Source organism: Paramormyrops kingsleyae, chromosome 10 (genome assembly GCF_048594095.1).
Source record: "Paramormyrops kingsleyae isolate MSU_618 chromosome 10, PKINGS_0.4, whole genome shotgun sequence".
Lineage (NCBI taxonomy): Eukaryota > Metazoa > Chordata > Actinopteri > Osteoglossiformes > Mormyridae > Paramormyrops > Paramormyrops kingsleyae.
This window is the reverse complement of record NC_132806.1, coordinates 27,035,776-27,062,677: the sequence shown is the minus strand read 5'-3', so window position 1 is coordinate 27,062,677 and position 26,902 is coordinate 27,035,776. Positions and strand designations below refer to the sequence as shown.

At 44.6% G+C, this 26,902-nt stretch overlaps 3 protein-coding genes across 10 annotated transcripts; 1 reads left to right on the top strand and 2 right to left on the bottom strand.

Annotated features, from left to right (window-relative positions):
• Nucleotides 1-899: 899 nt before the first annotated feature.
• Nucleotides 900-11,966, bottom strand: phf6 (PHD finger protein 6). Of its 2 annotated transcripts, XM_023797494.2 has the most exons (13): nucleotides 11,828-11,966; nucleotides 10,847-11,002; nucleotides 8,520-8,671; nucleotides 8,228-8,382; nucleotides 7,608-7,709; nucleotides 7,049-7,182; nucleotides 6,688-6,734; nucleotides 5,951-6,114; nucleotides 5,727-5,870; nucleotides 5,112-5,216; nucleotides 4,305-4,438; nucleotides 2,190-2,328; nucleotides 900-1,691 (listed from the first exon to the last, which is right to left on the bottom strand). In XM_023797494.2, the coding sequence occupies exons 3-12, from the start codon at nucleotides 8,527-8,529 to the stop codon at nucleotides 2,190-2,192; spliced, it is 1,134 nt and encodes a 377-aa protein (XP_023653262.1). In that variant the 5' UTR covers nucleotides 8,530-8,671; nucleotides 10,847-11,002; nucleotides 11,828-11,966; the 3' UTR covers nucleotides 900-1,691. The 2 variants fall into 2 exon arrangements, with proteins under 2 accessions (XP_023653262.1, XP_023653263.1); XM_023797495.2 differs by lacking the exon at nucleotides 8,520-8,671.
• cab39l1 (calcium binding protein 39, like 1) lies at nucleotides 11,104-23,984 on the top strand. Of its 2 annotated transcripts, none has more exons than XM_023797497.2 (9): nucleotides 11,104-11,276; nucleotides 14,729-14,884; nucleotides 15,357-15,521; nucleotides 15,898-16,016; nucleotides 17,098-17,266; nucleotides 21,132-21,191; nucleotides 21,287-21,352; nucleotides 21,671-21,814; nucleotides 21,942-23,984. In XM_023797497.2, exons 2-9 carry the CDS (start codon nucleotides 14,768-14,770, stop codon nucleotides 22,131-22,133), a joined length of 1,032 nt encoding a protein of 343 aa, XP_023653265.1. In that variant the 5' UTR covers nucleotides 11,104-11,276; nucleotides 14,729-14,767; the 3' UTR covers nucleotides 22,134-23,984. The 2 variants fall into 2 exon arrangements, with proteins under 2 accessions (XP_023653265.1, XP_023653264.1); XM_023797496.2 differs by lacking the exon at nucleotides 11,104-11,276 and adding an exon at nucleotides 12,009-12,207.
• Nucleotides 23,984-26,902, bottom strand: ccdc160 (coiled-coil domain containing 160). Of its 6 annotated transcripts, none has more exons than XM_072717621.1 (3): nucleotides 26,493-26,902; nucleotides 25,897-25,914; nucleotides 23,984-25,766 (listed from the first exon to the last, which is right to left on the bottom strand). In XM_072717621.1, exons 1-3 carry the CDS (start codon nucleotides 26,541-26,543, stop codon nucleotides 24,888-24,890), a joined length of 948 nt encoding a protein of 315 aa, XP_072573722.1. In that variant the 5' UTR covers nucleotides 26,544-26,902; the 3' UTR covers nucleotides 23,984-24,887. The 6 variants fall into 6 exon arrangements, with proteins under 6 accessions (XP_072573722.1, XP_072573720.1, XP_072573717.1 ...); XM_072717619.1 differs by having other exon boundaries at nucleotides 23,984-25,779; nucleotides 25,898-25,914; nucleotides 26,493-26,901; XM_072717616.1 differs by having other exon boundaries at nucleotides 23,984-25,914; nucleotides 26,493-26,559.

Here is a 26,902-nt window from a genome sequence, read left to right as displayed (position 1 = left end):
GCGGAGTGCAATTACGCAGTGCGGACCCCGCTGTCAACATGTGCAGCTGACATGACTGGGTGGACACAAGTTACACGTTATGCTGTATTTTAGAGCACAGATCAAATCCCCCCCGTGTGTGTGCATGTATACCATTATATAATTAAATTTCTTGCATTACACAAAAGTCTCCCGTAATCTGTGATCATTAAAGGTAATTTATGACAACCAAATTCGCGGTAACCAATTAGCTGAATTAAGTAAAATATTTAGTTCCATCTGTAAAATAAAAAATGTCTAAAAAGTAAACCAAAGCATGCTGTCTTTAGATGAAGACATATTTGTTGAATAATCGTGTCGATGGTGTTATTTGCTTCCAAAACCCAACCTATCAAAATTGATATTTTAACTTGACATTTTCACAGTTTACACTCCATATATAACTTGTCTTTGAAAGCGACAGGGCTTCAACACCATAATAATTCTTATTTTACTGACACACTCGGGAGGCAAATGGATTACGTAGGCCTATGTTCAGCAAGTTAAAATGATAAGCACTTTTTAAACGTGGTGTAGAGCGCACCTGTTAAACGACTCTTTAATAATATGTGGAAAGTTTCCGTCAGTAACAGATAACCAGCATAAACCATTACTTCAACGATAATTTCAGTATTCTTGACAAGTGAAGGTCAAGGCAGTGCAGAGACTGCCCCCTATTGGATAATACAAAACTCAACTTAAAATAAGATTCTATATGTGATTTTATACCAAAACATGCAGTTACAACTGTAAATTTGATATAAATTGATAATTTTAGCAGTCTATGAATGAGAGGTGTTCTCTCGAGTTGTAGTATATTCAGTAAATAACCAAACTATAAAATGAAAATTCAGCTGTTAAAAATATGAAGTAGTCAAAGATCATGCTACCAGAGGACTTTTAATCCTGACTCTGAATACAAAGAAAGCCACATATTTTCAATTACAATCATGATAGCAATACAGTATTAAAATATAATACACAGTTCAAGAGGGGAGGAAAAAAAAAATCTCACAAAAAAGGACACCTTCCTAAAAAAAAAAAATAGAATGAGTGCGAGAATTGATTTCATAATTTTGAAGAAAACACAGAAAGGCGCAGAAGGCAGCATCCTTAGCATGGACTCCAGGAAAGATCTTGGTTTCTTCGTAAATAAAGGCTGGTGTTGTCATGTGACTTTTTTTTCTGAAATGTGTGGAACACAGGAGTGTTAGAATCGATGTCTCTGATCAGTCTGGTCACCTGCAGAATGACTCTGCGGTTCGCCCACAGCGACGGCTCCGAGGGGCGTCCGCCGGACACGCCACCCCTCCGGCTTCCCCGCGTCCAGCCCTCATCCGCAAAGCAGCTCCGTTTATCCGCTTCCTCTCTCTCTCTTTTTAATAAGTATGAAACGAGCTCACTGAGGTGCGCCCGGGCACAAAAAACAGGTTGGTGGAGATGGCAAGGGCGAGAGGGCATGAGCGGGTCTGACAGTCTGTTTTGGGCAGGGGAAGTTGGGGGGGGGGGCGGGGGGGGGTGACTTGTGCATCCTCATGGGGGTAGGGGGGCAAACCCAAACTGAGAAATAACAGGCCCCATGTTTTGCTAGTATACCACATACAAAAATATCTCATCTTTTCCACCTTTTGTTCCCAGGGTGTCGTATCCTTTTTGTATTTTTACTCCGCCATCTGTGAAAAGAGAGGGGAGAAAAGCCCCTTAATGTAGTACAATATTTATCCTCAAAATGTCAGATCATGGTTACAGCCAACTGCCATCAAAGCAGCCCAAAACATAACTGGATTGGTTTGGGTCGGGGGCTCAATCTTTCATGGGGCCCAAACTCTCTAGCAGTGCCCCCGACACTGAATGCAGAACCAAATTTCAAAGGTGTATACATTCACTCCATGTCAGTTATCCATGGCACGTGCCAGACGCCGGTCGTTAGCACTGGGGCGCTCATGGGAGTTTTGCTTACAGAAAAATGTTCCGAGGCAAAATGAAAAATGATTGGTTCAGAGAGATAACCAATTAGATTGTAGAGGAGGTGGGTCCAAGACATCTGATTGGATATCTCTCAACCAATCACTTTTTGTTCTGCCCTCAGAACATTTTTGTGTAAGTAGGACTCCCACGAGCCACTGGGGCAGCAGAACAAGGTGGCGACAGGAGCCGCCTGCAGGTTGTACCTAGTTGCCGTTGACCTGCGGTGGGGGCGGGACCCGGCTGCGAGCCCGCTCCATGTCAGCCTTCTCTCGGCTGCGGGACTCCCTCTCCTCGTCTTCTTCGTCCCGCTCCTCGTTGCCGCTGTGATTCTTGCAGTACAGCCTGGGCACATGGAGAGCAGAGAGTGCTCACAAATAGAGCTATGGATCTCATATCCCAGTTCTATCAGAAATCCCTGAGTGAAATCTCAGGTCTCCCATCATCCTATTGGCCCCAAGCAATTCAGGAGTGCGTGGAATTCTGCTGTGCTGCATCCAGACTGGTGGATACTGTTAATAATATCAGGTCATTAAGACAAAGTTGCAAATTTCAATACAATGCAAGATATGTACAGCAAGTCTGTCAAACTCCAACGGGGGGCACGTTCTTTAGAAATATATACGTAAAATATGACCTTTTCAAGAGTAATGAAAACAAACAAGTTTAAGGTTTCCATGTTTCAAATACTCTTTCACATTTAATGTAAAAAATATGCAGTCTAAAGTCACAGACCTCAGTGATTTTACATTCAGGACAAAATAAGCAAACTCGTGCTGTTAGACTGAACATCTTAAGAAGCACCAATCGGAGGAGTAGTCACATCATCAGCTAGTAAGGGGAGCGAAACCATCAAATAAGGAGCCTAGATATATTTTATATAAACAGCATTTTTATTTTCATGAAAGGGTAGGTGCTAGGGCAAAACACAAAAGTGCAAGTTTGCAGCTTTTTGCAAGGAATACTGCAAAAGGAACTGCAACAAAACATGACTGTGCCAGACATATGATTGATCCAGGACCGGCATATCAACCTCTGACAGCAGAAAGGAAACGCTGAATTGGCTATTCAATTAGCGCAACCCAAACAGCCGTACCAAAAATGCCAGTGGGGTACTATTTTGCAAACTCAGAAAACAATGGTAAACAAGGTAAAATAAATTTTAAATAATAATAATAATAATAATAATAATAATGGATGCATGGACAAATGAAGTGACCCAAGCTTTAACTGTGATCTGTGGCCTGTACTACGAAGCGGGGTTACTGGCTTACCGGGGTAACTTGTCGGATTTAAGGTACCACAGTTTAAATGGACTTCATGTTCGTTCACTTACATTTTTGCCCAGACTACCTTAAATCCGACACGTTACCCCGATAAGCCAGTAACCCCGCTTCATAGTACGGGCCAATGGTCAACAGAACCAGAGATCAGAATGGCAAAAAAAGAAATAAAGTATTTTGTATAATATACTAGGACAGCACGGTATTGGAAAATTTCTTAGTATTGCAATGTAATTTTGTTACAATAAATATCAGGGTATTTCTAAAACAAAAAAGGAGTTCATAAATTTCTCAAAAACCCATCTAGAAGTGATTTAAACAGCAAGTATGAAAATGATTATGATTGTATCAGAGAATGAATGCAAGCACCCATGCAAAAGCAGCGGAGGTAAACTTTAAACTGATTTTTAAAAATATAAGAATCTATAAAAGGAATAATAATTAAAATGGCAAAACTTGATCATTTTTTTCCTGTGACAGAGTACAAATGTTTTAGTGAATCTTAAACTCCCTTCACTATAATGTTTGTATACAGAAGTGAAAGTAAGAAAAAGCCTGATCTTAATCTAGCTGACTGGCAAAGTAAGGACTGCACAGCACAATATGCGATGTTGGAATTAATATCGCACATCGGCCAGCCCTATAATATACTACAGCCATTGTACCACAGACTGTGATGTCATTCATTGCGGGTTTTTACGCCAGTGGAAAAACTTGAAGTACCGTACTTTTGGTAGTTTTTTGAAGTACTGAAAGTAAGGTACGTGGTGCACTGGGAAAGCACCCTTTAAAGAGAAAGCAGAATTACGGGATGCTTGAGATACTCTGGGGAAAAGTAGGAGCGCTTGTTTTGATCCAGCTGATGTAATACAATGCAGAACTGCTGTAATTCAGAAATGAGATCGCATAGTGGTGTGAATCAAGATTGCGGGGTTTTTTTTACGATTAATTGTGCAGCCCTAACAGATGCCAGTGGTTACTGAACTGAGCACATTTGTGGTGATGCTGAACGGCATCGTGCAGGCCTGCAGCACTCACTTGTAGATGCCCCTGGCCATGTTCTCTATATACTTGGCCTTGTCCTCTACGCCGCAGTGGTAGTGGTAGGTCTTCACGCAGGCCTTAATCTCACATCCAATGGTGGCCCCCAGCTGGCCGCACAGGGTGCATTTCTGTAAAGGAGCGAGACAGAGTGTCAAATAAGGTGACAACATGCATGGAGTGAAGAACCAGCAGAATGATCCATCACCCAACCTTGACCCACACGCACACAATGTCGCATGTTATAGGCAATTTAGAGATACCAATTTGCCAAACTCTGTGCAATATAGGGAGAAGATGCAAACACCACACACGCACATACAGCCAGTGGGACTTGTGGCCCCGGCCCTGGAATTGTGGGGCAATAGAGCTACTCAGGGGGCCACCAAGACACCCTTACCGACGCAATTGATGCAACAAAAATAGCTGAGCTAAACATAACAACCTTCTCAGCATAAAGAAGCATCAATCAACTCAGAATTCTTGTCATGTAAACATCTCGGAAAGGACACTACGAATGAGAGTTATGCTTCCGTATTCTCACGCTCACTGGCATGTTTGAGTAGCATGTATGTAGGCTTTTACTCTAACCCAGCACTGTATCTTTTAATGAACCATCGAGTTAGACAATCCTCTAGAACAATGTTTCCTAACCCACAGTCAGTCCATGTTTTCGCTCTCTCCGAGCTCCCTGCCAAGCAGTCCACATTTTTGCTCCTCCCAGGTCCCTACCGGCAAAAAAGTGGACTGTCTGTGGGACTGGACTGGGGAACACTGCTATAGAAAGTTCTAGCAGCCCCTTACCATTCTCTTCCCCCTCTTGATCTCCTGGATGACCGTCTTGACGTCGAAGTTCCCAAATTCAGCACGCGAGGTGGTGGTAAGCTGGACGGTCCCAGAGGAAAACAACTGCGTAAAGAAAGGGTAAATCTGATCAAAGGAAGGAGTGGGTGGGAGGGAGCGGGGACTATTTAGGGTTACCATGGATACCACCGGTACATAGAGAGGAAACTGGGACTGCGGGACTGGGAGCATCCCATCAAACATAAATACAACAAAACAGGAATGTTTTACGATAAACATACTAGGTAATAACACTGCGCTCAGCAAAACGAGAACTTGCTGCATGCATAAACAATAGCTTCCATAAGATCCCAATAAACACTAGAATCAAAATAAATACTTGATGTCAAAGGGTGAATTGGTTTTTTTTCCCCCTAAAAAAAACCTGCCAGTGGTTTTGTTCAGGGTGTTGCCTACTGGAAAGACTGGTGACTAAAAATGAGGGTTGGGTGGAAGTGGATTCCTTGACTGCTAAATCTAGACTGGCATAAAGGCTCTAGATTGGAGGCAACCTGAAATACAACAGCGCCATCTGGAGGACTGGAGGTAGGTAAGCGGGGCGGCCGGCAGACCAACCATGCACTTGTAATGCGCCGCCACCTTCTTGCCGTTGTCCACGTGCAACACGCCACGACTCTCGTTCTCGTCCTCGCCGGCATGGCAGAATCCGCAGCGCAGGCCGGAGTCACCGAGGCTGCCGCGCAGGGGGGAGCGGTCTCGCTGCGGGGTACGGACAGTCGTTCAGGGACACGCACTCGGCACTGGGGGGGAGGATCCACAGGGGGCAGTGGGGCTCTTACGTGCGTGGTGCTCTCTGCGTCGTCTGCGCCGTGCGACGAGGTCGAGCGGGTGTCTTCCGATTGGCTGTGGCTGCCCACCTTGATCCGCCCCCTCTCTAACCGCCCCCGGCCCCGGCCCCGTGGGGGAGACGAGTCCGAGTCGTTGGCAGCACCCGCAAGCTCGTCTAGGGGGGGGCAAAGAATCGCTTTTGGTTACTTTCAAACTCAACCCCATGGAACCAGCCTCCTTTCTACCGTTAACAGCGGACACAATTAAAATTAGTTTACAATTTCCTTTGCAGATGCTTTTTTCCAAAACGGCGTACAGCTGACAGCAGGGTCAGGCAGCCCCTGGAGCCCGGGAACCAAGGGCCTCGCTCAGGGGCCCAAAGGTGAAATTCACTCTGCCGACTCGGGGATTTGAACCGGTGACCTTCCGATCACACTGGTTGAGCCACAACACCAATAATTAAAACTGGCCAATACACCCCCCCCCGCCAAATAATCCTAAATGGATGGAGACAAGGAGATGTTTGTTCTTCATCCATGTTCTTACCAAGAACTTTAGCTCTGAAGGTGTGGAATTCAACCTGGACTGAAAATCTCTGCCTCGTCGGCCCAGGTAACAGCAAACAACTACGCGTGTATTTTGAGGATCTTATTAAGCTGTTAAACCTGTCCGGGGGGGGGGTTTGTTGTTTCTGGGTGTCCCCCCCCCCCCCCAACACGCCCTAGGGTGCAGCTGCCAAAGCAGGTACCTTCGCTGGAGTCCTGTGTGGCATCGCGGTGCTTACGACAGTAGACACTGCGGAGGAAAGACAACGTGAGAAAAGCGGGGAGATGAGGTGAGAAACAGACAACCACCCCCCCCCATATAACACATACTTCCACACAGCTGCTGTGCGGCAAACGCGCATTTCTAAAAGACACTTGTCTACTGGGGTTTTCTTAAAGGCAGTGTCTTAAAGGCAGTGTCTTAAAGGCAAAGTGCGCAGCCACCCAACAGGCCCTGTCGCAGGATAACTGATGTAACTGCTGAGCGGAAGGACCCCGGGATTCCTGGGAGGCCAGTGCGACTGTATGAGGGAGCAGATGGCTCACTGGGAGCGCAACACTTACAGGTAGATCCCCTGTGATGGGTTTTCCTTCACCTGCGCCTTGTCCCACAGGGCGCAGTAGAAGTGGTACGTTCTCCTGCAGGTCTTCACGTCGCAGCCTATGGTGGCCCCGGGGCGGTGACAGGAGGAACACATCTGCGTGAGGACGATAATGGAGATGGGCAGCAGGGGGGCGTGACATGCTGTCAAAATACGGCGGGCCGTTCAAATCCCTCGGAGGCAACCGATCTGTCGCGTCGATGCTGTAAGTTAAGCAGCCTCAGGAGATAAAGGTCAAACGATTATAGATAATAGTGTCTGGTGTACACATAAATAAGTACCATGGGAAAAAAATAAAATGCAGAAAAAAAGAATTAGAAGAAAATAAAACAAATGGAAGAAGAGAACATTACTAGAGGAGAAAACACTCTGGTTGTCAGAATTTGTTGGACCTTCAATTTCAGTTCTGCAGCTGGCCCAAGCATCAGGCATGACAGCCTGTCCAAAAAAAATATAAATGGACAACACTGCCCCCTACAGGCAGGCAGAAGATGAGGCGGGACCTGAGCCACCCTACTCACCAGCTTGTTGCCCCTCTTGATCTCCTTCTTGACGTCCTCCACGGAAAAGCCCCCGATGTTCTCGCTCTCTGAGTGAGAGGTAACCAAGGCAGAAGAGAAGAGCTGGAGGGGAAGGCCGCTGTTAATTTAACTCTCAGCTATTTAGCAGATTCATTTCTCCAAAGCGATATATAAATAGGGATATTCAGGGTGGGGCAGCAGGATCAGCCAGGACCCCAGGAGCAAGTCTGGGTTAATGGCTCTGCTCATGGACGCAGCACTGGTATGATTACTCTGGCAACCAGGGGATTTGAACCTACGACCTTCTGTACACAGGCACAGATCCAAAGACCAAGGCCCAGCGACTTCATCCTCCTCATCTTCACAGCCTCAATCTCTACAGCAGGGTTCCCCAATTCCGGTCCTGGAGGGCCCGGAATCCAACACAGTTTGCAGATCTCCCTGCTCGAACACATCTTAATCAGCGAATTACCAGGTTGAGTAGGTGTGTCTGAGCATAGAAAACTGCAAACTGCACCGGATTCTGGCCCTCCAGGAATTGGAGACTCCGTTCTACAGCCTGGCAGGAGAGTAAACTAAAGACCTTCCCTCAAGTAACCACAGCAACGTCCTCCCCTCACCATGCACTTGTGGTGGGCCGCCACCTTCTGGTTGTCCGACACTAGCAGCTGGCCGCATTCCTTGTCCCGGTTGCTCCTGCAGAAGGCACACTTCCGCAGCCGCGCGGGCGCGCCCCGCTTCGGCCCCGACGAGCCAGACATGACCGAGCGCCGTCCTGGGAGGGGGACAGAGAGCAGGGAGATCATCAGCCCCGCCTGTCTTCCATTAACCAATGGGCCCAGCAGAGGCCTTGGTCCGAAACAGCGTACAGGGCTAACGTTACCATGACTACAGAGGTTTTTCCACACGCACCCTGGTACATTTCTGAAACTGCCCTGCCTGGCAATGCAGATATTTCTCTGCCTCAGTTGTTTCTGGGGGTTTCTCTGGGGTACAGCAGCAGCTCCTGGATTTGAGCCTGGTTGACGCTCCATCCTGGGTTGTTCCCTGCCTTGCCCGCGACCCTGAATAGGATAAGCAGTTTCGGAAGATGGATGGATGGAATTGAGCCTTTGACATTCTGCATTCAGAGGTCACGTCTGCCAGTACGCCCCAATCTGGTTACATTCAGACCGACGCACCTTCACCACCGAGAGCATCATGATACCAGGTGAAAAGAGGGGATCCTATAACTGTCACCTCGACCAAAATGACCATTTTGTTCTCCTTCGACAGAAGATGTTTCAACTACCCACACGGAAGAATTAGAAGTCTTTAAAAAAGTAGATAATGTACCAGAGAAAGTTTTCTGCGCAGTCAAACAGCAAAATATTATTGATAAATTAGTATTCACTAAGATGGCTAGATTCGGTGAACCTTTCTATATTTTTTTGTGATTTCAATTATTGAGTTAAAATTTCAAGTGTCAGGTGAAGGGACTGACAGCCAACAGACAGCTTGAGTTCCGCAATGTCTGTGTTCCTCCCGTGGAACACAGGTGGAGTGACACACCCCTCCCGGAACAGTCCACGGGGTCTGGGAACATGGCATTGGTTGGGGGGGGGGCAGAAGGTGTCGTCTCAGGTATTGCTAACTGTCAGTACAATGTAAGGTGTCATCTCTGAAGTCTCTGCTGTGACATTACAGGCACTAGGAAGACTGGGACTGGGACTGAAAGGTGGCCAGCTCAGAAGGTGGGGGGGGGGGGGGGGGGGGGTTACACCCACAATGAGGACACATGTGTCTTGTGTTTTAAACTCTGACGCCCATCTCAATGAGTGAGACAGCTGTTGTTTCTGGTAGAAATTAGAAAAAAATATATAAAACAAGGTTAAAGACTAGGTGCATTTATGCAAGGATCGGGGATGAACTTTGGAGCAGTATAAAAAGATTTTTATTTTACTGGATGTTGGGAGAGCCCCAGACCTGCTCCATAACAGAGGGACATGGAGAGAGGGAGAGGGGACACCGTGACAGAGAACCACTCCAGCGGGGTTCAGCTGGTGACCTGTGTGTGTTAGGAGTGCATTTTTAACACATTTTTTTAGTAAAACTGTGTTCCTGACTTCCACTTGCCTTCCACATGGGATATAAATAAATATATATATGTGTATATATGCATTTATACGCACACACACTTTTGTAAAGTGAAGTTGTGTGTGTTATAGTAAAAATTCTGATGAAATTACATCGCATTATTTCAAAAGAATGGGACAAAATATCACGTCGACTGACATATTACTAGGCCTTGTAAGCAAAAAATAATTAATAAAACTAAGAAATTTCATAATTATTGAGAATTATATGAAAATGTTTTTTCTAACAAAAAATAGCTTCTATAAATAGCTGGCAAGCTGGTCACAGTAACGAAAACACAAATTCAACAACCTAAGAATTAATGTAAAATAAAAACGAGCCTCTAACCATGGATGTTATCATTATTAGAATTATTAGACGCATAATGCCGGTGTGGATGTGATGCGAGCACACTTAAGCACAGCCGCAGGAAGAATAAACACGACCTGGCTTAGCATTAGCAGCTGTCCGCGGCAGCGCCACCAGAAACGCGGCTCAACGTGCAAAGCAGCCTGCCAAGTGGAGTAAACAAGGAGGCGCAGAGCGAAAGTCCCCCGGGGAAGCGTGTTTTAATGCCACATGGACCCACGAAACGACGGAGCGGCTCCGCATGAAGCGCGCTCACAACATAGCAGGAATGCACGTTTGGCGGGGCGCTCATTCGCGGCGTCGCTTTGCGCTCGCCTTTCCCTTTCAATGTCAATTTTCCTTACAAAAAGGGGGGTGTGCCTCTCCTGAGAAGAGCATCCAGTGTTTTTTTTTGTTTTAATAATGATTCCAGCTTAACGCGAACACCCCACGAGGCCCCTGGCCGGAGAAAGAAGAGGCCGTGGAGGCTGCCGGAAAAAAAATCGGAGAGTTTTCTAAGAGAGTTTTGCGATGCGGGCGCCGCATCTCATTCATTCGGGTGCATTTACCCCCAGCGAGCGGCCGTGGCGCAGCCGATTTGCCCGCCCGGGACGCGGACGCGCCACGCGCTACCGACGGGTACATGATCGCATCGGGGGGGAAAAGCAGAGGAGGAGGGGGATCACTTTTTTTGTGGACAAGTCCGTCTGCTATTCCCGTGGCCGCCATCCTCCGTGATATTCCCAGCTTAATAGCGACGCACGAATATCTCTTACCCGTCTCAGTGGGTTGCAGTCAAGCCGCTCCGCCGGATGAGGGGAAATGGTATTAGAAAAGTGCGTACGGATGTTTTTTTGCTTCCTCCCACAGCGATGGAAGCGCTTGCGGATTCTCCGTTTCCCCACTGCGTCTCATTCGCATGACGTTGCGCACTGCAAAAAAAGCACGTTTGTTTGCCAGATCCTCCAAATTCACGCCCCTTACGCATACGCACTGCCTTCTTCCCGTAAGATACAACGCGGTGCAAAAGCTCTGCGTGATCATTTTTTTTTTGTAAATGCTGTTAACGGAGGAAATATTATACGCTGTTGCATTTTTTTCCCTGAGACTAAAAAGTTGCAAAGTATTTATTTTAATTAACAGGAAACGTACTTTGAGGCGGAAGAACCTACGACATGTTGAAAACGAAAGGAGATCAGTCGATCGGTATAAAAAATTACGAGTTTTTATAATTCTTTTTTTGGTGCTGATGTGATATATCTGGATGTTTGTCCAGTGTCATTCCAAACCCGCCATTATATTGTGATTTACAAAATCTACATAAAAATGCTGATGGTATCTCGGCGGATTTTTTTAATCGTTACACTACTATGATAACATGCTTTACGATAGTACATATACTCTTTAGAATCGTTCATACACATTTTTCTACTTATTTGGAAAGGGACCAATCTAAATATTTTTTAATGATTAAGTGAATCGAATTAATGGTCAAATAAAAATGTGCATAAGCGTCTGTGAGCATATATTGACATTATTTATGCATACTTAAAATGTATAGTTATATCAAAAGACCGCACATCCCGATGATTTACATTAAGTTCAAACATTTAATTGGTATATATTAACTCAGATAACACTTAAGATAAAATTCTGCTTTAAACTATAACGGGATATCGTCTTTAGTATTTATATAAATCTTTAGATTTTCTTAAATCTTAAGAATACATAGGAAAATCATTGGAAATTTCTCGTACCCTTATATCTTCGTTTGTTTTGTGATTTTGATGTACACACATGATGTGTACGTTGTCAGTTTTCTTTCCTGAATACTGTCTGCGCGCTTGTTGTCGTCTGCGATTGGCTGGAAGAGACGTCCGTCAAACCGTGGCTGGCCAATGGCTGGCTTGCGCTTTGCGCCCCGGCAGAGTAGGTAGGCAATGTGTATGAGGTAGATGGTAATAATCGCACCATTGCCGGACTAGCAAGTTTTTTTCTTTCTTCATTTCCTCCACAGAAATACTCGAGTCTAATTCCGACATGAGCACCTAGCTAAGCCCATATTTCCTTTTAAGCGTACCTCCGCTAGCTGGCTGGCCCCGTCACGGTCAGCCGCCTAGCTTGTGTTCCGAGTTCGGTGAGTAGCGTTACCCGTCTCACGTTGTTGCCTAACAAGGAACTTACGTTTTTCTTTGCGATGTTATCGAAAAAAATACATTTCATAATTAGACCGTCATTGTATTCGTGTGTGCGCGCCGTGTTGTGAACTGTACAAAACACAGGCTGTGACATAATAAATTGGTTAGGCAACTTTTAATACTAAGTATCTAGACGTTAAAAAGTAAGCTAGCTAACGTGAAGCGCGGCGCGAGCGCCTGCATTTCGTCGTTCCTTTACGCTGATCTGTCTGACAGCCTGTTGATTGTATTTTATGCGTCTCTTTTTACGCTATAAGTGGCACAGTCAGGCGACTCCAGATACCCCTTTGGGGAGCTACGTCGCCCAGTCGTGTGTGCCACCCGGTGACGGTGTAGTTTCCCCCACACCGGTATTGCCCCTTGCCGCGTTACTTTGTGAAAATTAAACGTTTTTTAAGGCCGAACGCCATTGTAGCCAACTGACTTTTATGGTGTTACCATTGATTGGCAGCTCTGTGTTGTTTAATACCTGTGTTATTTATATGCTCTACCTGTTATGCACCTAAAGTTTTTTTTGTACTCGATCGGATATTAATATTTGCATTTGACTGATAATGTCGTTTTTACTGTGAACTGCTTACCTACACGTACCAGGAGATGGGGAATCTGAGCCGTGGCAGAGCTCATTTCATTCCTATATGATTTGCCTTTAATAAAAACGTCTGCATATTACCTCCTGAGTCTGGAGATATTGTGTAGTCCTCAATTCAGTTCAGGGATTACACCCCTCCCCAACGGTCGCCGGTCACTTTAATAGCCGGGTACACGTTAGATAACCATAAACATGTCTAAGGTTTAATTTATGCTACACATCTCCCGTGGATGTAATTCAGTCCTATTGGACTTGGGGGAAAAGTAAATAAGGATACACTTAAGGTACTGTCAGCTCTCTTTTTATATGAAGAGGAAGTAAGTTAGTTGTACTGGCAGGTCCTCTCTCAGTGTTTACTCGCTGTCATTGACCCCATGCTCAGGGACTGGCTGACGGATCAGAAAACAATTCAGGAGTTGGCAAGTAGTACCAAGGAAAAATGCAAATGAGCCGTTACAGGTGAAGGGCAACACGCTGTAAAGTGGTCATTTTCATGGCAGGATATGCAAAAAGGAGCAGGTCTGCCCATGTGGTTGTGGAGATTAGGTGAGATGGGGGGGGGGCTGCATTGAGCTGGCAACTCACTCTTCTCTCTGCCTTCTGATGTCATCAGATAAGATCACACTTCCTGTAAATTAATGTAGTTTTTCCTTTCCCTTGCCTTCCCTTTCAAACCAATTGTTGACTAGTTTTTTGGTAGATCTAAAACTTGGGTGATATGGACCTTGGTTTGGTGCATAGGAAACTCAGAGCCAAACAAAGTACCACAGTAACTTTTTGTGGACATTTTCTTTTAGCCCCCATTCGTTTCAAACTTTGCTAGCTAACATTTGGTAGGGAATTAATCTTTTAAATATTTGTAGTTTTGCATATGCTGCGTTGTGTTGCATATGTTGCTATTATATTGTCTGTATGATGGGTGCACCTCCCTTCAGAGACCTTTCAGCTGGTGAAATGGAAATACAGGCATTAATTATTTAAAGCAGAATGCAGGATTTAATGTAATTATTCATGTTGCACTATTTAGCTAAACACAGTGTTATATACCCGGACTAACGGTGCATGTACTGGGCTGGTACTCACCAGTACGCAGTACCAGCACCTCTTTATTTTTCTGTTCAGAGTGCTGAGAACTAGGGGTGGGAATCTCCAGGGACCTCACAATTCAATTCGATTTTGTTTGGTAAATAAAATGGCAGTACCTTGAACTTTTAGTCTTTCTGTCACAATGCAAAGGTAATTACTTTAGTTATTGATATTTTGCCTTTTCTTCCTGTCCATTTTTTAGTCAATATTCGGTACAGTCAGCCTGCATCTTACGCAATTTTTGTACGTGGTTTTGAATGATCGCAGTTCAAAAAAAATTCTAAAAAGGCTTAAAACTAACCAAAATGCACAATTTCAGATTGGTGTGCAAACAACGACTGTATTCTTTTTACGTAGAATTTACATTGTATAGGCATGATTTAATATATACAGGCGGTTGGGAATAGCTGTATATGCCAAGTAAATAGACACTTTTTCTCAGAACCCCTGACCCAAGCAATCAGGAACTCTAAATACCTTACAGGTGTGCTGGTAACTGGGATAAAGGAAAATTGTAGATCTGTCCAGTCTGAAATGTGGACTGGTTTGGCAAACACTGACTTATTATTGAACTATCAATAACTATTGAGTTATTGATTATCCAGAAAAGGTGGGTTAGTGGTCAAGTCAAAATACATGGGCATATTGGATGGTTGCTGCAAATCCTGGGGTGATTCTAGGAGAGGTTTTGAAATGGCTAAGCTGAAACACTTAGTTTTACATGAAGACTTTTGCCCAGCACTGTAAGTTCACCATCTCATTTTGGTCTGTGTGATCCCCAGAAAGTAGCCAGCTTTTGCAAGCCCCCCACCAAGCCCACCATGCCGTTCCCCTTTGGGAAGTCCCAGAAGAGTCCTGCAGACATTGTGAAGAGTCTGAAGGAGAATGTGGCCTACCTGGAAAAGCTGGAGGCCTCTGAGAGCAAGAAGTGCGAGAAGGTGTGTGATGGGTTGGCTGGGGTGAGCACCCCAGGGCAGAAAATGGGCTTTCTGATGTCCATATTCCTGTGCTTTGTGGTGTTCCTGCTCGACAGGAATCCTCTGATTTTGAATGACATGGTGCACCCCCCCCCCCCCCCCCCCGTCTTTGTTATCAGTGGTAAGCTGTTATGTTAGCTGTCTGTTTACATTTCTCTTCAGCTCCTTTTACCGATAAACTTATCTATAACTTCCTTTGTATTCTGTTAGCTATTTTTGTCATCACTTTACTGATGCCAAAATGTCATGCAGGTTGCACAGTGTAAATGTTGCGCATTCTGCAGCGAGTCTGTTCCTGCGCCCCGAGCATTTAGTCCTGGTCACAAGTCCAGCCCAGAAGTGGCTTCTCCTCTCATGACCTTGCAGTGTCCCAGAGACGGAATGATAGCTGCCACGCGTGCCATGCGGTGACGCACCCCACCACTTTGTGCAGGTGTCGGAGGAGGTGTCCAAGAGCCTGTCCTCCCTGAAGGAGGTGCTGTGTGGCACGGGAGACAAGGAGCCTCAGACGGAAGCTGTGGCTCAGCTGGCCCAAGAGCTGTACAACACCAATTTGCTGATCGCGCTCATCGCCAACTTGCAGAGAATCGATTTTGAGGTCTGGAACCTTCGCTCGTTTTCCTTTTAGGGATGGGGGGGGGAGGCATCTGCCTTGTGCCTTTACAAGGATTGACTCTCTTCAAGATATGTAAGGCATGCGATTATTTTGCGCTGTCGTTTTGGAACTTGTTTCAAACCATGGAAGTTTGGTGTATATGCAAGACGTTCATCTGATCTTAATCCGCTTTCTGCCTGGACCTGTGACTGCAGCTAGGCTAATTATCAAGTGCTTTGTTACCTGGCTCAGGTGTGCAGGTGGCTGATTCGGAAAGAGGGACTACATGAAAGCAGTGGAAATATGTAATTGGACCGAATGTGGTGGACTCGCGCACCATCAAAGCCGACTCTGATCATTTCTCCTCCTCACGGGCCAGGGGAAGAAGGACGTGGTGCAGCTGTTCAGCAACGTGGTACGCCGGCAGATCGGCACCCGCACGCCCACCGTGGAGTACATCTCCTCCCACCCACAGATCCTCTTCATGCTGCTGAAGGGGTGAGAACGTGCTGTGCTAAGCCCACCGCCGCTGGGGAGCAGGGACGTTTGCGGGACGTTTGTGGTGTCGACACCTCACCGCTACATCCATGTTCTCGCTGAACTGTGGTTACCCACCTGTCATTTCTCATAACTTTAGCCGCGACACCACACTGCCAGATGTGTGACGCTGGTACTCTCTGCAGTACTTCACACGTTTCACTGTTTGAGAGGCATCCAAGGCAGACATAGTAGATGTTAGCGGACATATTTTGCCACGTTTGTGGCATGCGGCAAGAACTAAAACAAACCAATTGTATTACCACTATAGAGGTTTAGTTAAGTGTGTGTAATATTGTATGTTTTATATTATACAGTGTATTTTACCTCTCTTGTACAATAATCAAGAGATGTCCAGATTGACTTGGGTCCTCATTACTGGGACAAATCCCGGGCATAAGTCGATGGATACATGTATATTGCTCAGAAAATGATTGAATGAAATAAACAAGCCTATTTATGAACCAAGCGGCAATAGCCTATAATATGGTTTTAACATTATCAATTAAATATCCGTAGATTAATTCAGCTCCATTCAATACATAGATTCTGATATCAATTTGGCTTCAACCTGAGCTTGGGGCGGTATTATGTTATACCATAGAATTTTGAAATCTCAACAACAAGACTAGCCGCTCAGCAAGTTTTACTGCCAAGACTTCAAAATACTGGAACACTGCTTTTGAAAATACCATAAAATACCACATAACACAGTTGATTGTTTGGATGGTATGAAAAATCACATACTGTCCAAGCCTACCTCAGCTGTCACAAAACCTCATTGATAATACAGTAGATTAAACATTTGTTTGTTCTGTTTGTTAAATGGGTGAAAACGGCTGTTTCTCTTCCCCAAAGTGCAGATTTGGCACCTCCACTATGCGATGTAATTTCTTAAGTATCAAAATTTGCAGAATTTATAGCATTTAGATTTTTTGGTATCATGAGGTGATACCGATATCGGTATATCGTACGACGTTTCTGTGCACGCATACGCATGGGTGTCCCGAGGAGGCCTCTGACCAGCCCAGCCTTGCCGCAGGTACGAGAAACCGGAGGTGGCTCTGAACTGTGGCATGATGCTGAGGGAGTGCCTTCGTCATGAGCCCCTGGCCCGAAGCGTGCTCTTCTCCGAGGACTTCTACTGCTTCTTCCGCTACGTGGAGCTCTCCACCTTCGACGTGGCTTCAGATGCCTTCGCCTCTTTCAAGGTGAGCCGTTCGCCAGTAGAAGGTGCTGACAGCAGATAAGGAAATGGACTCAGAATATAGTACAAAGACAGGCCTCTCTGTTGGACCCTTGAGGTAGCAGTAACTTAAGTGATTCAGTTAAAACAACAAAAAAGGTTAGAGGTCCCAGCTTTCGTATTTTTAAGCCTGGTGCTTAATCTCAAAGAAGAAAGATCTTTATTGGCCAAGTAGGTCTCTATTAAACATACAAGGAATTTGTCTTGGTGGGTGTGCTCAGGTATATTATATAACTTTCAAGGCATTTTAAGTATGCATACATGACAATTTTACACATACTTGTTACCAGGGTTGGGAGGTATACAGTGTAGGAAATTTTAAAAATATTTTACATTTTTTACCCCACCTGTCTAAAAATGGGGACATTTACCAAATTCTGGGGGCACTTTTTAAAACGAGTAATTAATGCATGAAGTGTCTGTTTTGTGAAATGAGCCCTGATTAAAATGCACACAGCAATCATCACCTTGTGCCTACATGAGTAAACAGTAAGCATACAATCGCTGTTCCAAAGTGAAGTGCACAAGTATCTGTATGTTTACAGAATACCATCTGTATGTGAGAGCAAGCAGGTGACAGTTTTCGCTGTTTAGACCTGATCCATAGAGAGTCGCTGTGGTTGCGGGTTTTTGGGATGACTTCTGAAGCAGCCAATAATAAAGCAGTGGTTCTTAACTCCAGTCCTGGGGACCAACTGTTATTGGCTGATTGAGAGGTCACCCCAAAAACCCGCCCCCACAGCAGGCTCTGTATATACGTATAATGCATTAGTCGTTAGATAAAGTGAAAACTTTCAGTTTTTCAAATGAACTAGTTTACGGTAGTTTTTTAAAGCATCCTCTTTACAAATTATTAAAAATATTTGCGGAAAATTAAGGGCAGCATTTTACAACTGTAAATGACAAATAAAGCAAATGCGGTATATTTAGCCTGTGAGCCATTCAGGAATGTTTTAAAAGCAAATTGAAACAAGTACAAATTCTTCGCCTTTATCAACTTCCCTGTGAGACAAGATGAATTGATTTTAACTGTGAATTCTAGGAGTCTGTGCAACGTCACGACTGAAGCTCTCACGTTGATTACAGGAAGGATCATTTTTCAATTTTTCATTTTAACCAAATAAAAGGTATTGATATTAATGGTATTGCACCATCCTGTGTCTCATTTTGAAAATGTATCAATATACTGTGACAATTCTGTATACTGGCCGGCCCTAGGCGACTGTAAAAGTTGTTGATGGGTGGGTGGCGAAGCCATGGATAAGCAGATGATCCGTAGCCACGCCCCTAGGAGATATTTACAGGTACCCCCCCTTTACGAAAGTAGGGCTTTCCTGTAAAACCTTTTGTAAGCTGAAACGGCATAAAGCAAAAAAGCAAATTTGTGAGCATTCCCAGGCGAAAAAGACAGCCTCCTAAATCATCCCAAGTAACACACACAACCTAAAATAACACTAACATATAGAAAAAACAGGAATGATATGATACTACATAGCCTATATAAAGTAGGAATTATAAGTGTATAGGGATGTTTCACTTACCAGAATAAATTGTCATGCATCACTTAACAGGGATACGTTCAGAGAAATGTCTCGTTAGCTGTTTTCGTCATTGTGAGAACATCGTAGAATGTTCTTACACAAGCCTAGACGGTGTAGCCTGCTACACACCTAGACTACGTAGTATAGCATAAATAACGATAAAAAATACCGTATAATAAATTCAAAAACCAGTAACATAGGTTATCATTGTCAAGGATTGTATGTGCTATACTTGTATACAACTGTGAGGATGTAGGCATGTTTACATCAGCATCACCACAAACACTTGATTAATGTGTAGCTCTAGGCTATAGGAATTTTTCTGTTCTGTTATAATTGTCATATATGAGGTCCGGCATGGAACGAGACATCGTTATGCAGAGCTTGACTCTACATCTACAATCGGCTCGCTGATAAACAAATACTATTTTCGCTTGTCTTCTTTCTCCTTTTCATAAAAGCAGCAATCCTCTTCAGATTTATTTTGGTTGGTGAAAATAGGGCTAGACTGTGTACTCAGTTAAAAGACTATAGGTCTTTTGTAAAAACCAAGTGGCGTTAAGCGAACAATCGTAAAGCGGGGGATACTTACTTGTATTTGCTTTTTGGATGATTGCTGTTATTAAATATAATTGGATCATAACAGAACAGAAAATTTTAAAAGCAATGATCAAGGGCCATATATATATATAGACACACACACACATTTGTATATATAAAACTTTTCGCCCCTTGATCATATTTTTTGCGGCATTATGGGATTTCTATGGCATGAGACAGTACCGTTTATATCGATATACTTTTATTGTGCATTAAAATGGCATGAGCTTTTTAATAGAGACCTGAGGTTTTCCTTCATGTGTTAGTGATGGGAGAGCTGCTGTTGTGGCGTTGCACCAAATCCCAGAAATCATAGCTAGAATCAAAATATTCAGTTAGTGTCTCTTGGGGAAGTTGATGGAGGAGAGAGGTTGTTGCTTGGTTAATTTTATTTTAAGTGAAATGCCAGGGGGCTCAGAGGTTAACAATATTGTAATTTGCAGTATTTGTTTTATTTTATTGAAGGCTAATACCTTAAAATTAGGGTCTTACCAGTTAAGTGCACTTTCACTAGTTGCAGGCTTCTACTTTTAGAGCCATTTGCCAAATAGGTTTTAAATTTAGATTTTTTTGTCCCTAAACATTCACCTTCTGTTTTGAGAGCAATGTCATAAACTGAGACTGTTTAATAGGTGTTTGTAATATCTCACGAGGCTTTGACGTAATACTGAACATTTAGCTCACTTCATAAAAAAATACTGAAATGTATGTCGTGTGTCACTGTTCTGCCTAAAAAATACCGAGATATGGTTTTTGGTCCAGGGCGACATGGGTGGTGCAGTGGATAGCACTCTGCCCTCACACCTCAGGGACCTGGATTAAAGTCTTTGCCATGGCTCCATGTGGGGGGAGTTTGCATCTTCTCCTCGTGATGTTGTGGGGTTTCTTGCAGGGATTTTGGTCGCCACACCCCCACAGTCCAAGAACATGCTGAGGTTAATTGGAGTTCCCAAATTGCCCATAGGTGTGTGAGTGAATGGTGTGTGAATGTGCTCTGCGATGGGTTGGCCCCTCATCCTGGGTTGTTCCCTGCCTCGTGCCTGTAGCTTCCTTGATAGGCTCCAAACCCCTCCAGACAGGATAAGCGGTTGCAGAAAATAGATGTAAATAGATGAGTTTTTGGTCCATATATTCAAGCCCTACTTTTTACAATAGACTGTGTACTCAGTCAAACGCAGCATGGGATGTAATAGTGGAACAAACATAAATAGTGAATGTAAGTAAACTGGGGAAGAATGATAGGATTTCAGCTGAGAGCCAAGCTTTTGTACCTTTAAGCAGGGTAGTTAACATCTCTGGTGAAATATCCAGATGCATAGATGGAAATGAAGTTAAAGGTTGAAAGTATTAGGTATCTTAAATGTGAAAAATATAAGTACTTAAAAATTAAACTGTATTGATAGGTTAAACTATGGGTATGTTATTTAAATGTAAACTATTTATTTGAGGAAGTACAACCACCATTTAAAATGGAGCCTGTGCAGACGAAAATGTCTGGCTCAGAAAGATTACACCTTCTGTACTTGGTCTTTTAAGAGCTTCTTGTTTTTTATAATTAAACCGATATGCACTTCTAATAAGTGATTACCCATAATGCAGCTGTGCGGTGTAACCATTTCAATAGGCTTCAGAAACATAATTTTGTGACATCAGTTAGTGTTGTTTGTAATGCGTTCTTTTCCCTTTCAGGATCTACTTACAAGGCACAAGATAATGTGTGCAGAGTTCTTGGAGACAAATTATGACAGAGTAAGAACAGTGGCAGTAATTCTTAATTGTGTACATCTGATGTTAAAAGTGATAATATTAATGGGATGTGCTTTTTGGTTTTTTTTCCTGTTTAGGTGTTTACAGAATACGAGAAGCTCTTGCATTCAGATAATTATGTCACCAAACGTCAGTCTTTGAAGGTAGAGTCCTGTGTCTTGCCTGTAAAACTATACTCTTTTTTCACCAAAAACACTTGTATATGTTAAGAATTTCTTTAACTTCAGGTTGTGGCTTTTGGGCCTTATTGGCTTTGACACGGTATTCTGTTTGTCACATAGAAGCACTGATGGTGAGTTTTCAGAAAGCAGATGGAGTCTATTTTATTCTATTTCATTAGTCATCTCTCCTCTAGAGCAGCGTGCATGGTTATTCTAACATTGCTGCTGTGTTGCCTTCACCGTCTGCAGCTGCTTTTAGCTGAGAACGAGTGATTTATTTAACACTAAGTCTGCGTGCAGCTCCTGGGTGAACTCCTGTTAGACCGACACAACTTCACAGTCATGACCAACTACATCAGCCGAGCTGAGAACCTGAAGCTCATGATGAACCTGCTGAGAGACAACAGCCGCAACATCCAGTTTGAGGCCTTCCATGTCTTCAAGGTCAGATGCCATCCTATTGCCAGTCTCACTCGGTGACCAGGAGGCCTTACCGTCTGAGTGTTGATTTTTGACGTTCTATTGGGCACGCGCTTAGAGATTAAGTCATCAGCCCTGCCTCTGCGTTTAGGTGTTCGTGGCCAACCCCAACAAGACACAGCCGGTTCTGGACATCCTGCTGAAGAACCAGACCAAGCTGGTGGAGTTCCTGGGCCACTTCCAGACGGACCGCTCTGAGGACGAACAGTTCTGTGATGAGAAGAACTACCTGATCAAGCAGATTCGGGACCTGAAGAGGCCGCAAGCGCAGGAAGATGCGTAGATGTTGAGGGATGATCATGTCTGGGGTGGGAGTGGGGGATGAACCAGGAAAACGTGTTATGAGTCAGAAGAAAAAAGGCGTACATCTAACACCTGGCCTTTGATGTGGGGGAAACGGCACACCTTCCCTGCCCCATGTTCCTCTGCCCCCTGAGCATTTTCAGTCGGGTTGTTTCCCTCCGTACATCACGAATTAACAGTATGGAGCGAGGGTGATATACGGCTCGTCGAGCAGCTAAAGAGATATACAATACCATACTGCTCTGGCCTGCATTCTGCATCTGTATTTGTTCTATTTTTCAATAATAGGGCACCAGCCTAGCCTCCCTCTAATCATCTTTTCTCATGAGTTTGTTGTGACCTCCTAATGGAATTGAGTGACAATTCCACAGGACACAGCAAACCTAGATACATGTAAAATCCCAGAGCAGGTCGCCTGAGGAACAGAGGGGCGGACAGTGGTGAATTTTAAACCCTTGTTAAGATTCTCTCAGATGCTGTCGTTGAAGGGAGTGGGATTAAACGTGAGGTCTTTTCATTCCTGATGGGTCATTCTATAGTGACCCTACACTCTAATGTCGTGCTGCATTTGAGGTGTCATTCCGTAATATATGGACTGGTGTATTATTATTTAAGAGGGCTCCTTTCCCCCCCCCCCCCCCCCGTGGATGCTTTTGTAAAGAAAGTACGAGATTCACAATGTACACAGTTGTGCTATGCGTAGCTTGGAAAAGCAGTTGTATTTTTGTCTAAGGATTTTATTACAAGTTTTATCAGAGGTATAGCAGTAGTTCTGTGTCCGTCCGCATAATGCCAATGGAATGTGTGTCAATACCAGTAACATCTATTAGTAGCTATGATGCTGGAGGCCAGGAGCTGCAGTTGAGAGTGCTGATATGAATGCTTTTAGCTGAAAACAGCACCGTGAGCTGTAGTCTCTCTCGCCCCCGCTCAGTTTCACTATGGCTTTCAGTCCTTTGCTCTGAGCCTGAGTAGGTCCCTCTCGTAGTTGTGAATCTCCTGTTCAGGGTTTGTGGTCAGCACTGCCTGCACTGCACTTCCCTAAACTCCTGAAGTGCGTGCTGGACCCTGGGAGACTCTCCCACTCAGCTTACTGCCAAGCTAGACTCCTGCTTTAAGTACGTCGATCCGCAGCGCCTTAATCTGTTTGTGCAAGACACAGACTGGGGAGAATAGTTTTGCTGAACTGGTGTCTTAAGATTTCTTTGTCACCTGTTTGCACAAGGCTGTCTCTATATACCTCAGAATTGTCTGATTTATTATTAAAATGTTTTATCCTAGTTAAAAGCAGAAGTATGTATGCTGAAGATTAAATGTAGTGTTTTTCCATTTTCCTCCTTTATAAAAACACTTTAAATGAACATCCTTTTATATTTTTAATATTTCAGTGAAGCCCTGAATGTTTGCACAGGGGAAGCACCGGATGCAAAGTGCAACCAAATAAATGTTATGAGCAATCATCAAAGTCAAGCTCACCTCTGTCCCGTTCCTTCCTTTTCGCGCAACACTGTCCTGTGTTTCTGCGCTTTCTCCCTGCCTGTGATCGGTTTTCTTTGTCAAGCAGCAGAGGAAACCGCTTTTAAATGATTACAGAATGGAAACTTATGCCCTTGTAAAAGACGGACGTGAGGATGACACAGTTTTAAAGTTTGCCGTACATGTGGTTTGGCATTTCCTCCCCTGGGAGGACCTGCAGGTTTGTACTTTATAGAAGACAAGCGGCCATGGAGTATAATTCAGGACAAGGTCCTGCTTTTGTTCTAAGTGAGAGCTTTCTGTAAGGATACACAAATCAACAATGAAATGACTATTAAAACTGCAATTTAAAAGTCTTGTTTTCAGATGTCATTTATTGAAATAAACTACAGTACAAATAATTTCTAGAGAAAAGGTCCACCAGTCCATCCATTTTCCAACCACTTAACCTAGTACAGGTTCATGGGGGAGGGAATCTTTACAATCTGACTATATTAACAGCCTACATATTAACTGGGCATTTGATCATAAATACATGAAAACTAAGTTCTAGAAATCAAATTAGTGATCATGATTTCCATATGGCTGAGACACTGCAAAGCCTCGCAGCAAAGATCTGAACTCTAACAGGACATGGCCAACTTCTGGAGATCAGCTAGGAAAGTTGTGAGAACAGCTTAATTAGAGCTAAATTTCACAGAATAACAAAAACGTTACCTGCAATTAGCGTCACTATTTTGCAGCGCCTTTATTAATCCATAACAAACATCAAATGTTTTTCGCATTTTAATTTTTTTTTTACTGCTTTTAATTCCAGCAAATGCTGTAGCCAGCATGTATGTTCTCATTTTACAAAGATAGTGCTACAGGCATAATAAAGAATAACTAAAGTGAAATCTAATACAGCCCACATTAAACCACAGTCAGTCTAGCGTCACTCCAGCGGATGCAGAAGCACATGAGTCTGGCCCATCTCCGAACCCGAGTCCTGTCTACGGCTGAAACTCGCCGTCTCACATCACTGGGGGCAGGCTGCAGCAGGTCCTGCACCATTCCCAGATACGCATCAAAGAAGAAGCGCGCAGGGAGTCTCCAGACAGATAAACGGCAGATAAAAGCTTTGGGATTTGGTTCCTGCATGTCCTTAATCTTAAAATTCCCCTTCTAATTGCGCAGATGACCTACATGACGTTTTTTTTCTTTTTTTCTCCTCACTGCATTAACAGTGCTGCTCTCACCTGTGTCTGGCGCTGCCGAGCTACATGTACGTGATCTCGTCGGCCAGCCTGTGCTCCCACGGCTCCGACTGGCCATCACAGTGCCTGCGCAGGACATCCAGGGCCATGCGGCTGTGTGCGTGCCTCTGGCGCTCCGCCTCTAGCTCGGCCCGGGCCACCTCCAGCTCCTCCTGCAGCTCCTGGAGAGCGGTGTCATGCTCTGCCCGGCCGGCCATCTCCCTCCCCTGCCTCTCCGCTTCCAGGTGCCGCTTCAGCACCTCGAGCTCGTGGGCCAGGTCCGCCTTCTCCGCCCTCAGCTCCCGTGCCTCCTCCTCAGCCCTCCTCAGTCGTTCCCGCACCTTGCTGACCTCCTCCGCCTTCCCCCGCAGCTCCGCAGCCCAGGCCTCCAAGTGCGCCTCCCTCTCGCGGGCCTGCACCCGTAGGGCTTCCACGCGCTGGCTCTGCCACGCAGCCTCGCGACTGGCGAGGGCTAGCTGTGCCTCCCGCTCGTCCAGCAGCCCTTGCAGCCTCCTCCGCTCCCCCCGCTGCGCCTCAGCCTGCGCCAGGGCCAGCTGGAGCCGAGCACTCAGCCTGCGCCGGTCTCGCTCAACTTCGCGGACTGCCCACCGCAGCGTTACCAGGTCCTTCTGATTCCAGATATATCTCCCCTCCTTCTCCTCTGCCAGAGTTTGTGTGGAGGCCACGCCCCTGTGCTCCATGTCTCTGGGCATCTCCAGCTTCTCCTCGTCCTTCCTGACTATCCTGTCAGCCAGCCGCTGTCTCCGTCTCTGCTCCTCCCTCTTCTGCACCTCCTCCAGGGCCGATTGATAGATCTCCTTTCTGTGACTGCCCCGTGCTGTGGACAGCCTCTCCGTGGGCAGGATCTGTACGGATCCCATGCCTGCTCTGGTTCCGGCGTTCTCCAGCAGGTCCAGCATAGTGAAACGAGGGGGAAACAGCTCAGTAACCCAGTGCATCTTCTCTGTCCCCAATTGTTCTTCCCTTGTGTCCAGCTCCTGACCCTTTTCCACACCCATTGTTGATCCTTACCTTAATCGTTCTGCTGTCCTTGGATGTAAAACAGAGGCACCAATTGAAAAACTCACACATTATGTAGACCATACAGGGCAGCAAACAACAATTATTTTAAGTTCATTTTAAGTATGCAGAATGAATCAAAGCCATAACTCCTGCGTTTAGTCTTTGAGGTATAACTTCTTCTTGCTCAAATCGCCCTACCCACCAATATATATTTTATGTTACCGAACATTTTATTTTTTATAAATAAATAACTTAAATTTCTATAACTTTAACTTTGTTGGAAAAAAATTGACACAAACAATTGAAAATAATTTCACTGATTAGTCACAATCATTACTAAATAACCATTCAACTCCAAATGAATGGAGTTAAGTTTTTCAAAAAATAAAATTCTTTACAATATCAAATGCAGCCCACTAAAGGTGAACCTCTGATTACAAGGAAACATAAATAGCTAAGACTTCTCGCGAAGCTTGCAGAAATTAGCAGAAACCGTATCAAGCCGTCCAATCAGAATGCACAGCGCATCCGTAAGATAGCAGGGTATAGCCCTGCACAGAATAACTACCAAGGTCAGGCGGGCTGCTAGCACGCTAGCTACGTACCAACCCGCTCCGTTGACTCCCGTGGAGTATCTGCAGCCACGGCACATTCATCAGAGCGCGAGCCAGTGACGTTCAACGCAGAAACGTAATTCCAGTCGCTACCATAGAGTTCGAGTGACGAAAAGCACAGTGCGTTGTGGGATAAACCGAAGTGAAGGCGGTCATTTAAACCGACGTCTTATTGCCAGATGCATATAAAGCCAGAATAAGTATTTAGGGTAATGACCAATTTAGTTGTTTTCCTTAAAATTTAATCTGCAAGTTTGACAGCGTGGGATCAAAGACAGTAAAATATATTTACGGAATGGATCCTTTTAGTTTTGTGATTTTCTGTCAACTAACAACCGAAAGGATATAGTGACTGGACCAACTAGGTAGCGTTGGAGTGTAGTGTAACATTTAACTAAAGT

Coding starts and splice junctions, on each gene's coding strand:
- phf6 (XM_023797494.2), bottom strand. Junction 7,183..7,607: donor TCAAGAGGGGCAACAAGCTG/GTGAGTAGGGTG, acceptor GTCCTCACGCAG/ATGTGTTCCTCCTGTCACCG. Junction 4,439..5,111: donor TCAAGAGGGGGAAGAGAATG/GTAAGGGGCTGC, acceptor GCTCCTTTACAG/AAATGCACCCTGTGCGGCCA.
- cab39l1 (XM_023797497.2), top strand. CDS start 14,768: ATGCCGTTCCCCTTTGGGAAGTCCCAGAAGAGTCCTGCAGACATTGTG. Junction 15,522..15,897: donor TGCAGAGAATCGATTTTGAG/GTCTGGAACCTT, acceptor CTCACGGGCCAG/GGGAAGAAGGACGTGGTGCA. Junction 17,267..21,131: donor ATGCCTTCGCCTCTTTCAAG/GTGAGCCGTTCG, acceptor TTTCCCTTTCAG/GATCTACTTACAAGGCACAA.
- ccdc160 (XM_072717616.1), bottom strand. CDS start 25,883: ATGGGTGTGGAAAAGGGTCAGGAGCTGGACACAAGGGAAGAACAATTG.